The sequence below is a fragment of the Callionymus lyra genome, chromosome 14 (genome assembly GCF_982586985.1).
Source record: "Callionymus lyra chromosome 14, fCalLyr1.hap1.1, whole genome shotgun sequence".
Lineage (NCBI taxonomy): Eukaryota > Metazoa > Chordata > Actinopteri > Syngnathiformes > Callionymidae > Callionymus > Callionymus lyra.
The window spans coordinates 21,408,019-21,420,532 of NC_141831.1; the positions used below are offsets into that span (position 1 = coordinate 21,408,019).

Sequence of the window (12,514 nt, forward strand, 5' to 3'; positions counted from 1 at the left end):
GTATGGGTTTACTCTGTGCACTCTGATTTCCTCCCACAGTCCAGAAACATACGTAGGTTTATTGTAAACTTGGAAACTATCCTTAGGTATGAGTGTGTGAATGGTTGTATGTATCTCTGTGTGTCCAGCGACAGACTGGCGTCCTGTCCAGGGTGTCCCCTGCTCGAAAAAAACATCCCATAACTTTCAAATGAAGTGGTAATGCTTGAACTAGCTTTAATTTTTATTTCCACATTGTCCAGCCAAAGGTCAGAGATGGACGCACTGGACAAGAGTGTCCAGATTCTTTTGAGAGGGACTTGTGTCAGGGCAGGCAGCGGTCACCACTGCTGATAAATGACCACTTGTACGTCCAGTGACTGTAATCTTTGGGAATTATACCTCTTTAAAAACAAGTTGACCTTTCCAAGAGATGATGAAAGGGACCAGCTGATTGGACAGCGACCTCAGGGCACCCATCTGTTGCTGATGTCAGTCCGAACTGTCACCGGTACAAGGTCATTCCCAATGTTGTTTGCGGTTGATACGTGAACAGTAACACATGTTCTGCATTCAAGAGTTAACCAAATTTAGCCAATAATATATTGGCAAACAAAACGATTGTGCTTAAACTTTTCTGACCTTTTTCTCCTGGCATTTTAAAAAACATTGTGACTCCCTAGTCACAGCTTTCCTCCTCATTTTTTCTTGGTATCTACATAGAGAGTAGTATTCCAACATAGCTGATGCTCAAATATTAAAAACTATTAATAAGTGTGCAGCCTGCTTGTATTTTTGGCCTGAAATGGCCCTGAAAGCCCAAACATTTTATACATGTATACCTTTACCAGGTCATGGCGGGGGCTTGAGGATCTGATAGCCATTTTGGGTAAGAGGCAGGGGAAATTTAAAGAAAACCAATCATACAAGCACTTAAATTCATTAAAAAAAAACCTTATAGAAGCAACTCAAGACCTCAAATAATACCTGCGTTATAAATATTACTTTTGTTTATTGATTTAATAATTGGCCGTTATTGGTTAAAATGCTGCACTGAACTGGTTATAGTATAAATTTATAAATGACATTTAATTTGGCAGGAAAAAGGCCAGAGTCCTGATTTATATTTCGGTGTTTACTTCTGTTTCCTTCCACATTATTGCTGACTAAAGCAGGAGTACCTTGAGGAAACTCCCCATACACGCTCAGGAATGCGGAGAGTCAGAAAGGACCTTGCTGCTCAAGGATTTGGCCAAAGATCTACAAAACATATTTTTTTTAAAAATACAAAAAATCCCCAATAAAAGGCAACTGAACATGAAACGCATGAAATTGGAATCTTTTGCGGGATGTTTGACTTTATTAAAGCGAGTGGTTCTTTCAGAAGAAGAACATCTGTAGCAGAATAAATCAAAAAACAAAATCAAGTCAGAAAGTGGTGACCGCCGTTTAAATCATAATGATTCATTTACTGTATTTGCTGAATTTTAAAATGGTACAAAATGACTTAAATTAAATCCCTTTTATAAGCCCTACAGGTTGTGATTCATGAAATGAGTGGTCGTCCCTCTGCCCAACTTTCCTCACATATTCTTCACATGCAACACATTTGTGTTTGTGGAACAAAATGTATGTCGTTCTGAAAGTCAAGGATGGCACAAGGATTTTGTGAGAATTAATGCAGCATGTTGTCCTCTACTTTAATTTGTTTTCTGGGTTGTCATACCACATCAAGAGCCGCTCTGTTTCAAATCATCCTCCACAATATAGGACATAATGTCTTCCAGATTTGATAGTTTTACGTTGTTGATAATAATTAAAGCTAAAAAGCAAACAAATAGGGGGTGGGTAGAAGCGTCAGGTTATTTAAGCTATTAAAAAGCCATGACCTTTGCAATTCCTTAAATGTGGTTTTTGGTTTGTTTGTGTGTTAAAGCCCCGGCAGATGAGAATCATGTCACAGCAGGGGGTGTTTGCTTTTCATGTTTGGTGGCATTTCCCATTCGAGCAAGTGGCCGTGTGTTCTTGGCTGAGCTGATGAGTAAAGTCGTACCTCGCTGTCGCACAGGAAACCGTTCAGAATGAGCGAGAGAGATAGTCATCTCTGCAGGGGAGGCGACCACTGGCCCGTGGAAGACGTCATTTTGACGGCGGGGATATTTGAGGGAATGTTTTTGTTTATAGGCTATGAATTATTTACTTTTTTTCGGCTTTATAAATCACATTAAAGTCCCTTCTAGAGCTGCTTCCGCAGCTATCGTCTAGGTTATATTCCCTGCAAACAGCAGTTTCTCTTGAAGATTCGGTGACTAAAGAAGTGTTCCTGTTCCTTTCCGGTTTGTAGATGATTCTTATGTATCATTACATCATCAGTGCCACCTAATATTTGGTGTGACACGCTTTAAGTCTTCTTCTGTGAAGCTAATAGATCCCTAATAAACATAAATCGGTGTGAAGAATGTTGGTAGGGCAGCGTGATTTATGCATTTATTTAAAAGAAGTGGAGCAAACCAACGGCTGAAGTTGCATTATTATGGTATTGCATGGCTGCAATAATGGATACACAAAATATGCTTTTTTTATTATTATTATATTTTTTATTCCGCCATCTTAACCCATACACTGCTGCTTCCTGTTGTTTTGTTTTCAGGTTTTTTTTAAATCATTTGTAATAGATTAGAATTTCGGTTTGGAGCTCATACAGATGTCAGTCTGGAACTAAACCACTGAGCAACAGGAAATAAATGTATTAATGTTTCTGGGAAGTTACATACTTTTTATTTAAATAACTAAAATATCTGGCAGGTTAGACTTTTTTTAGATGGTTATTATTTAAGTAATTACAATGTAGTATTGTTTAAATTTGGGGAAAATTTGCAGAAAAACAACAGCGGAAGGTAATTATTTTTTTTTAACTTTTTTATAATGTTTTGTTTTTAGTCTACACTTTTGTAGTTTCTTGTAAGTCGTGGTTGATTCCCAACTAACTGTTTTTCTTTTGCTCCTATATAGTCGTAAACAATAAAGTGTCTTGAGATAACTTGTTGATGATTTGACACTTTAAATATATTTTGATTAAAATGATTTCAACATCAGTGCTTGACACAACCTCTCCCTTAATGTAGCTTGATTTTCCCCGCCAGTCAAGTCCTCATCCACCATATCCAAGAACCTCACAGGTGGTCTTCCTCTCCTTATTATTTTAAGCATTTTAATCTCTAAAGAAAGCCATCAATAATTGATAAATATGCCAGGACAAAAGGTATCGGAGGCTACTGATGGTGCAACACAACTGTTCACTGTAGCAAAGACAAATGAATCGCTCAATGTCCGGAGGTTTCAATGGTGTGTGACGACATGTGCATGCGTCCATCTGAATACACATCGCCGGGTGTGTCCTCGCATACATACATGAACATTTGTATGTGTAATTGAGGAGTGGGCGTGCTTGTTAGGGGGTGTTTTTTGCCCTTTTCTTTTTTAAACATAGACTGAAGTTTGGGCAACATCAAAGTCTGCTGACGCTCAGAGGCTCTCATTTCGGGCTCCTGTCTCTGAACGTGGCAATGACTTCCAGATGACTGATACAGGGGTGGAAACAGGCTGTGGGGGGTCATGAGGAGGGACGTAGCGGGTCACCATGGTGGCACAAGGGAGTGTTCGGGTTGTGTTTTTCCTACCACTGTGGGATGTTAAAAAACAATGGAGGTATTCAAATGTAATAATCTGAAAATTGAGTTCAAGTTCTAATCTAATCTTGGCATTCCAAAAGAAGTTTCCCATGGGATGAAGCATTTTGGGGGATTTCCAGGTCTCCTAATTTAAGTCAGTTTCCTTATTAAATGTTTGTTTTCTTCCCATCTCACTTTAAATGACCAGGTCCATAACCTTGTGTCTCTAAACGTTTTTCTTAATAGAAACACTTTGAAGCAAACTAAAGATTAGTGCGACTATTAATTCCCACTCACTGTAGAAGGCGTGTGTTTCTAATGTGCCATCCCTGTGAAATGTAAGATTAAAGACATTTTGATTCAAACGGCACTTAAGCTGTAGCAGGACAAAAGAAAGGGGACTCCAATTTCCGCTTCACAAATTAAAAGAGACAAATCTATTCACTGCCTCATGTGAAAACTAAAGAATATATTAGGAGGACGTGATGTCCACTAAAACACTGTTTTGTGTGCGACAACACACTGTTTGTGTGGGCTAGTGTGATTTCACATCAGGGTTAAGGCAGGGGGTCATTACAAACAAGTGATGTTTGAGATCCCATTAACTCCTGTGTTGGGCAGCAGATTTCTGTTCAATGCTAGATAAAAGGCGTCAACAATATGTTGAGAAATCAAAGGCCTTTGAGGGGGAAATTGGACTACAGAGGGACTGGGTCCGTGTTCACCGTTCCACTTCAAAAGGTGTTGATATCTAATTGGAATTTTTAAAGTAATCGCATCTTTGAAGTAATTGCATCTTTTGATGTCATCAACAAGCGGGGGGTTTGTTATTCAGTTGGTGTTCCAGATCAGATTTGCGCGAGAGTTGTAGCACTCACTCTTTGTGGGTGTTGGTTATTAACATGATACAATAATTCCTTTCATTTGGTCGAGCAGTTAAAAGCTCTTTCTTTGTGGGTTCTGACGTAATAATGACAAACGTTTGATTCCAGCAATGAACCTTTTTGTAGATTTCTGTGCTATTTCGATGTAGTTCAAGTCAAAATTTTGGTTTACGCACAATTTTGTTTGCGTCAAAATCTTGCTATAGTTTAAGAACTACACTTTAGACACACAATACTCAATTAACTGTGTTGATAAGTAGGAAATGGCCCTCGATACGACTGCAAGAAACTACTAGAAGGTATCAATGGATCTTTTTTGGAATTTAAGGAATCTACTCATGCTGCTGCTCCTATCATGCAGTTTGGTGGTTATAATATATAAATAAACCATTGAGACTATTCATATATTTCTATCTTATACTGCTTATTTAATAGCCTACAAAACCTCCTGCTCCATCTATTTAAATGGTCCTGAGTCACCCATGGGGCTTTGGCCACGTTGGGGTTTCTCACCAGTGAAGTGTCCAGTTGTTTAGTTCGACCACTTATACAGTTTCTGCGATGTTGGTCTGTCGGAATCAAATAAATCAAGAGCTTTGTCTTTTGGCTCAGCTCTTTCTTCAAACCTCAGCTCACAATCTGATAAAGCTCTAACTCCTCCATGTTGAGAGGTTCTCTCCTAAAACCTGTGCAAGATGTACAACTTGTTCTTTGATGATTCATTCTATTAACTTCAATGGGTTAATCCTCGATCATTTGACCGATACTCTGAACTTTTCGGTTGCAGTAAACAGCATGTCTATTCCCTGTTGGCAAAAAAAATGTTTTTAGGGACACCCTGTGCCTGTTCCCTTTTGCAAATAACAAATGACTGTCATACTTCTTCTTTTTTTTGAGGTGCGACCAATCGGATAAAAAAAACAACACTTTTCCTTTGCGTCACCAATAAACTGTTTGTCATCTATTACAATTTTTCGTGATTGTTTTGGCCAAACTATCGATTTTCCACGAGTATTTCTCATTTACAATAGTGTTCCTCAACTATGGCATCAGATATTTTTTGCACGTGACTTTTTAGCAGGTTGTTTTACTCCAAGAAGTTGTTTTGATCGAAAAAATTGGTGTTTCTGAGCTGAGCCAGAAGGCAAATATGTGTTCTCACTGACACGGGTTTTTGATCTCCAGGGGAAAAAAAAGGACGAGTCGAGAAGGAGAAATGAAAACAACTTCTCTGATGACAGAGTTAATGCAAAGGTGTCGGTGTGTTGTCGACGTATAGCTTGATGCTGAGCGACTAAATTAAAGGCTGAGAGGAGACGGGAGGGTTTTCTATAGACGTGTGTTCTTACGACTTCATCTTCTTTATTACTATCATACATGTTTCTGATTGATCCCTTCCACAATTAGTGTCATTTCATCCTGTGTGCGCGCATGTACGTGCATGTCTGAGCGAGCGCAGGTAATTACGAGTGTGTGTGTGGTGCAGGCGAGGAGTGGGGGATTTCTTTTTTAAATACAGAGCTCTTGATAATTATGGGTTAAATGAGTGCTCTCAGTCAGCCTCCCTGACTGTGTGTTAAAAAAAAAAAAAAAAAGGCAGCAGAAGAAAAAGCCACTTCAAGGTCGGCTAATTACCCAGAGGAAGAGAGGAAACATAAATGGACGATTTTGTGGCGATAATGTTGCAGCAGAGCGACGGCAGCAAACCTCTGCGTGTGTAACGGAGCCGCCGTTACGTTTGAAGACGTCCAGCGGCTCCGAGGAGATGTTTGTTTGTGCAGAAGGAAATCCAGACGCTGGAAGGATGTGTAGAAGATCCTCGGCAAAATGGAGATGTTTTGGTAATGATCCCAGGGTTCCTTTTTGATGAATTAAGAACCTCTCAAAAGGAAGATTTTACATTAAGCAAACCAGCACTATTTTTATCGTTACAACAGCCACGTTCCCTGAGTTTAGTTTTTGCTGGTGTGGAAGGACTTCTGACTAACACTTCTGAAAGTGATCTGACTTAAGGGTTTTGATTAAGCTTAGAGAAAGTATGTTGTGCAACAAGACCAGCCTTCTAACAAAATTCAAATCACTTTCTAACTCTATAAAACTTAAAAGTTTTTAAAAAGTGTAATTATGACTTATAATGGTACAATTTCTATCCATTTTATTTAAATAGAAATATATATTTTATACTAAATATATTTTTAATATTTGATTGTGTTTATACTGCTCTCTCTTAACCTCACCCCCTCTCAATGAACTCATCGCTCTAGCTGTTAAGCAGATGTTCACTGTCCCTATGAATGTGATCCCATATTCTGTTCTTAACCAATTTTTATTTTGATTAAAAATATAATTTAATAATGATTGTACAGAGAGGTCTGCATGACTCTTGCCTCATGCCCCAGGTAGCTGGGATAAGTTTTCAATTTGGCATCAGTACAGGGAATTACAAACCTGAATTAACAAATCCCCTTCTTTCTTACATTCCTCTGTCCAAATCATCATCAATATACATGAGTAATAATAAAAGATAAACCTTCCCGCCCTCGACTCTCCAGCCCCTGTGTTTTGTCTTCATGTGTCATATTAAATCAGTTTTATCTCGGCTCTGAGGAGACTATAGATGTTGCCCGATAGAAAAGGAGCCGAGGGAAAGTGTTTGTATGTGTGTTAATGTGAAGAAGCGTGTGGAAGCTCTGCCTTAAAGTGATAAGGTATTCACTTTGTTACCCAGCAGGAGGTCCTGTAAAGGAGCGCGAGATCTTTTCCTCTGTAGTGCTGATTCGAAACACGCACTCACACTGGCCTCTCTATCTTTAAACTCCATCTTTAAAATTCTCGACATACGCCACTGTTTTTAATTTTAAAACTAGTGTATTTGATCACCAGAGCTATTGTGTCATCAATGCGGCAACATCTTTCATAGAATCTATTTTGTTTTTATGTAAATGTAACTGCTCATTGTTAAGTAAACCTTAAGTTTGGTGGTTAAGATGGACTTTAAGTCAATATTGAAGCACTCATTAGAGAAGTCGGTTACATTTTTCTTTTGATCAATTAATTTTTCTTACAAGTCAAATAAGAATTATGCAGCTCAAATGTTTGTTCTGCTCATCAGTTTGTACATGGAGGATAAAGGTGAGGCAAACCAATGACCCGTGAAGGAACAGCAGGTGATGGTCTTGACACTTGAAATAACTTGTCGGGGTCATCGATATGATACAGAAACTGAGAATGAGCAGCTTTTGAAGCAAACATTAACACCGTCTTGTTATCTGTGTGTTCAACAGTCGAATAAAGTGTCAGTGCTGCAGCAGTCCCACGGGATGCACCCGCTGACGTCCCTGCTGCCCTACAGCAACGAGCACTTCAGCCCCAGCCCCCCCCACCTCCCTACAGACATGAGCCAGAAGACAGGTGAGAGCTGACGCCGTATCTGTGACGCAGGAGTATTTTAAGACTATTATCATTTAAACATAGTTGAGATTCTTCTTAACCAGCACAGAGCAACACGAAGATTCACTCCACTTACATACAGCTTTCACTAGTTCCCTCACTTACAAACCAAATAACAACCATAGAAAAAGAGGAACAAAGCTTATCGATTGTATATCCGTGGCCTCGGCTCCTGTAAGTGTTTGAGTGATGTCATCTGCCTTCTTAAATTCTTTGTAATAACTCAAACGTGTCATTTATGAGGTGGTAAGTAAGTAAGTAAGTCATTTTTATTTGTATAGTGCTTTTTCAGACCAGGGTCACAAAGCGCTTAAACAATCAAAACAATATTCAATAAAGTATATACTTTAAAGGTCAAGATAAAACTGATAACACAACAGGAGTTCCAGAAAATCAAGGAAAAGCCTGAACAAATAAAAACGTCTTAAGATGTTTCTTAAAGGAGTCAGTAGACTCCATCAAGCGCAAAGAGAGGAAGATCGTTCCAAAGCTTAGGAGCAACAGCCTGAAAAGATTTCTCTCCTCTGGTCCTGAACCGTAATTCTTTTTTTTTTAAACGCGTATATAAAGGGGCATCATTTTAATAATGAGATAAATTGATTCACCAAAAACAACTTCAAATAAATGTTATTCATCTTGTAGATATAATTTGTATTTTTTACTTTAAATGTTGTATTCATAATCAATCAAATGATGTTCTGAACATTTTTCCTTATTTTTATAATTTCACTTCAACATATTTTTGTTATATATATATATATATTTATTTATTTTTAATTTCAATTCTTTATCTATTTATTTTCAATGTTTCTTTGATGTATTTTTCAGTTTTCCCATCATATTAGAGGCATTATTCTTTCCTCCCTCCACCAAATGTAACTACCCACCTCTAACGTTCTGGACCCTGCGGCGCTTTAATCATGAAAGTTGTTTCCCTGATTTGATTGGAGGCATCTTCGTGCTCCGACCGACTCTCAAGATGATCATGTGGCAATTTCTCCCTCGAATGAAGTTCCAAAACATAACATTTGTGTCTGCAGAGCCTCAAAAAAAAAAAAAATCAGATTTATTGAAAGGAAAAAATCCAAAAATGAGTCACCGTGAGTATAGATGATGGACTGATGTTGACCGTCGATGAACTTCGTCGAGCATCACCATGAAGTCGGGGTTTTTTCTTCTTGGTGTGCGCACACATGGTTTGTTAACCCCACCAGCCCACCCTTGCACGCACTGCAGCGTATGAAGTGGCAGCGTCGGCTCCGTCCCCCTGTGGCGGGGGCCACAACCGCTCTGAAGTGGTCGGCTCCTCTGAAGGGACGGCCAGCCACACACACTCGCGCGCAAGATGGAAACAATTAGGTTGACAATCGCACAAAACTATCAGCGCCGCACACACGGTTCTGTTTAGCCGGCGCTGAATGTACAAACACGCACTGTTTGTTTCGGGACATTTTTTTCCGCGTAATCCCGACGAGAAGTTGAGCGACGGAATATTGACTGAAACGCGGACGAATCCACGGTAAACATCTAGACAAAGTCACCGAAAGGTGAGACGAGCAAAGATGTTGATAAGTGTGTTTTGAAAATCAAGCGCGGAATGAAGAAGTTTAAAGCGACAAAAGGCTGTGATTTGATATTCGAGGCCTCGGGGCGAGTCGTGTCGCTCAGTCTGGAAATCCCCGCGACTACAAACGCACTCCTTGTTCATGTGTGCGGGTCCATGTCTGATGAAGTGACTCAGCTCTTAATGACAGACTTCACCACCTGTTTCTACACACACACACACACACCTGGCTGCTGTCTTAAACTCTCACACAGACTCGGTCAAAGCATCCAGACAGACACCGCCTCACCTCACTCGCCTCGTCTCTCAGCACCTTCTCTGGCCGACTGTTGCCTCATCCATGATGTCACTTCCTGGCTATTCTACATCCCCGACATGTAACGGCACGGCCTCCGCAGTGTGGAGATGCCAACACAGTGGACGTGGTTTTACTAAAAGAACACCATTTTTTTTACTTCTACATCCAAAGCAGGCCCGGGGGCCACATGCGGGCACCTTCCTGTTTTCATGTGGCCCTAAGTATTATTATAAAACCAATCAGGCAGAAATATTTGGTGCTTCTTTTTATAATAACATAAATAAAACTTGTTATATTGTTGTTTTTTATCTTCAAATCCATTAAATACTATTTTGGGACTAAATAAAAGTGAATATTACATTAAATAAGATGCAATTCAATAGCATTTTTACCATCATATGTCCTATTTCCATTTTTATAATATCCATACTTTCAACATTTTGTTTTACTTGGCACTGTTTTTTAACGATCCTATACAGGCTCACTTTGCTTATCGAGGCTTTCTTTAGGCCTGATGGCACCACACACCAGGCACAGAATTCAACATAGACCTCTGATGTATTGACTCACACTTTACTGGCTTCACTATTTCAAGATCAAGCAAGACCATGCCTGCATTCAAGTGTCATTGTTCCCTCGTTCCGAATCTAAATTTAAACCGGAAGGTGCATAATCTTTCGCTGCTAATCCCTGCTTCACATCGCTGATGCTGCAACACATAAAATAAGAGATTTAAAATGACTTTCGTTTCCATGGTTACGGCAAAAAGGCTCTTACAAAGCATTTTTTTTCCTCAAAGCAGCAAAACCTTTTTTTATTTAAAATTTGAAACCCTCCCGGTGTTTTCCGGGACCTTAAAACACCGTACATTTTTAGTGATGTTCGGGAGAAAATTGCAGTTGACAAATCATGTTTAATGTAAATGTTAAGAAGATGAGACTCCATGACTCGAAGTAGTGATGATCTGATGAAGCTTCATGAAGCAGTGTCATTATTTTCAGAGTCCACTAGATGGCGGTCTCTGCACTAGTTTGCTTTGTTTTGAACAACGGTTCTAATGAAACATCAAAAAGGATGGCGCCACCTGCTGACCTCTATATGACATGACACTGTTTCATGAAGCTTCATCAAACCATCACTAAGTGGAAGTAGAACCGTGTTCCTCCTCATCAGGACGGACCAGTTACAGCAGCTCTTGTCAGGATGGTTAAGGCTTCCAAGGCAGTCCTTGGTACATGAGGGGCTTCTTTACTGACCGTGCTGCCCCCGCGACCACAGCTAAATGAACACTGTAATTCTGACTTTGTTATCTTTTACCAAACTATCAATATTATTGTTTTATGAACCAACATTCATGATATGATTCCATTTCTTCACAGTTGCGTTTCCGTTTCCCAAACATGTACAGACTTTACAAAAACAAGAGTGAAATCGGACTTAGAATTTACATGCGTGTACATTTGTACATTAAGAACAATGGGTTGAGTCAAATCTGTCGTCACTCTTTACTGTAACTCAACCCCACCCCCCCCTCCTCAGCAGTCCCCCACTTTTCTTCAGACGACTCAACACTTTCACTCTCGGTGGTTGTAAACACCACAACACGTACAAATTTCTATTCGCGACTTCTCGGTTCGCACGCGTTCCGATACTGATCTCAGGCCTGCCGCTTTGACTCAGCCGGGCCTTTGAAGTGCTGCCTGGAGTGGCTGACGTGGAGAGATGGTTGCACTCGTTGTTATTAGTCGGTCGCTTTAAAAGGGACATTCCAAAGACAAGAGCCCCATTACCGACGCCAATTTTCCCGGCAGACGCCAACGATATTGTGTTGCAGGACGACCTCATCTGTCTTTTAAATCATTCTAAATCAACTCAAGTTCTTACTATGAAGCTGAAACCTGTTAAAATGATATTAAAACAGATTTGAATTGGATATAAAAACTTGATGACTTACTGTTCTTATCAATAATTCACAAGAAATCTTCATCACCTTCACTGATCGATCGTCAGCTAAAGAAATCAAATGTAAAAATGTCATGATTGGTAAAAAAAAAAAAACGTTAAGTTCGTGGAAAATGCATCTCACAATAACGCTGAGTCAGCAGGAGCTCCAGGTTAGCTTCTCTTATAGTTTGTGTTTTACCCATTTTCAGATGTTTACAGGCTTTTTTTGTGTGTGTAAAAATGACCAAAACAATAATCCTGATGTGTCAAGAGTCACATGACTATCTAAGATTTTTTTTTAGAATGTCCACTCATTTCTAAAACTAACATACCTTTCAGACAGTTATAATCTATACAAAATAAATTATATAAATATGTATTTCCTTGCATCAAATGTCAAAAGGAAAGATGACGAAACATTGACATGAGTAAATAGTTATGCTGGCTAACTGGAGTTTTCCAGTAACGTCAAATAAACACAAGCAGTCGTCACGATGAGTTCACTGAGAGGGAGTGTGACACAATTGATTCAGCTAGAAACTGAAAAGTGATTTAAATTTTATTCAGACCGCTAGTTGGTACTTGTTGTCACTCTAAATATTACGCAATATTAGTTTCAGTTCGAGTTCAGCAAATGTTTGAAGTCCTACCACATAAATTAAAACACCTGATAATTATCAACTGGCAGAAAAACATGCTTTTATAGGTCAAGACGTAAAAGTTT

General features: G+C 39.3%; 1 protein-coding gene across 8 annotated transcripts in view; it reads left to right on the top strand.

Annotated features, from left to right (window-relative positions):
• The window catches only part of tcf7 (transcription factor 7), a 44,471-nt gene that overhangs the window by 21,211 nt on the left and 10,746 nt on the right, over positions 1 to 12,514 (top strand). For all 8 annotated transcript variants that reach the window (XM_087806890.1, XM_087806891.1, XM_087806892.1 and 5 more), the window contains exon 4: positions 7,819 to 7,945. In XM_087806890.1, coding sequence (XP_087663016.1) covers positions 7,819 to 7,945 — 127 coding nt within the window. The remainder of the gene's footprint in view (positions 1 to 7,818; positions 7,946 to 12,514) is intronic.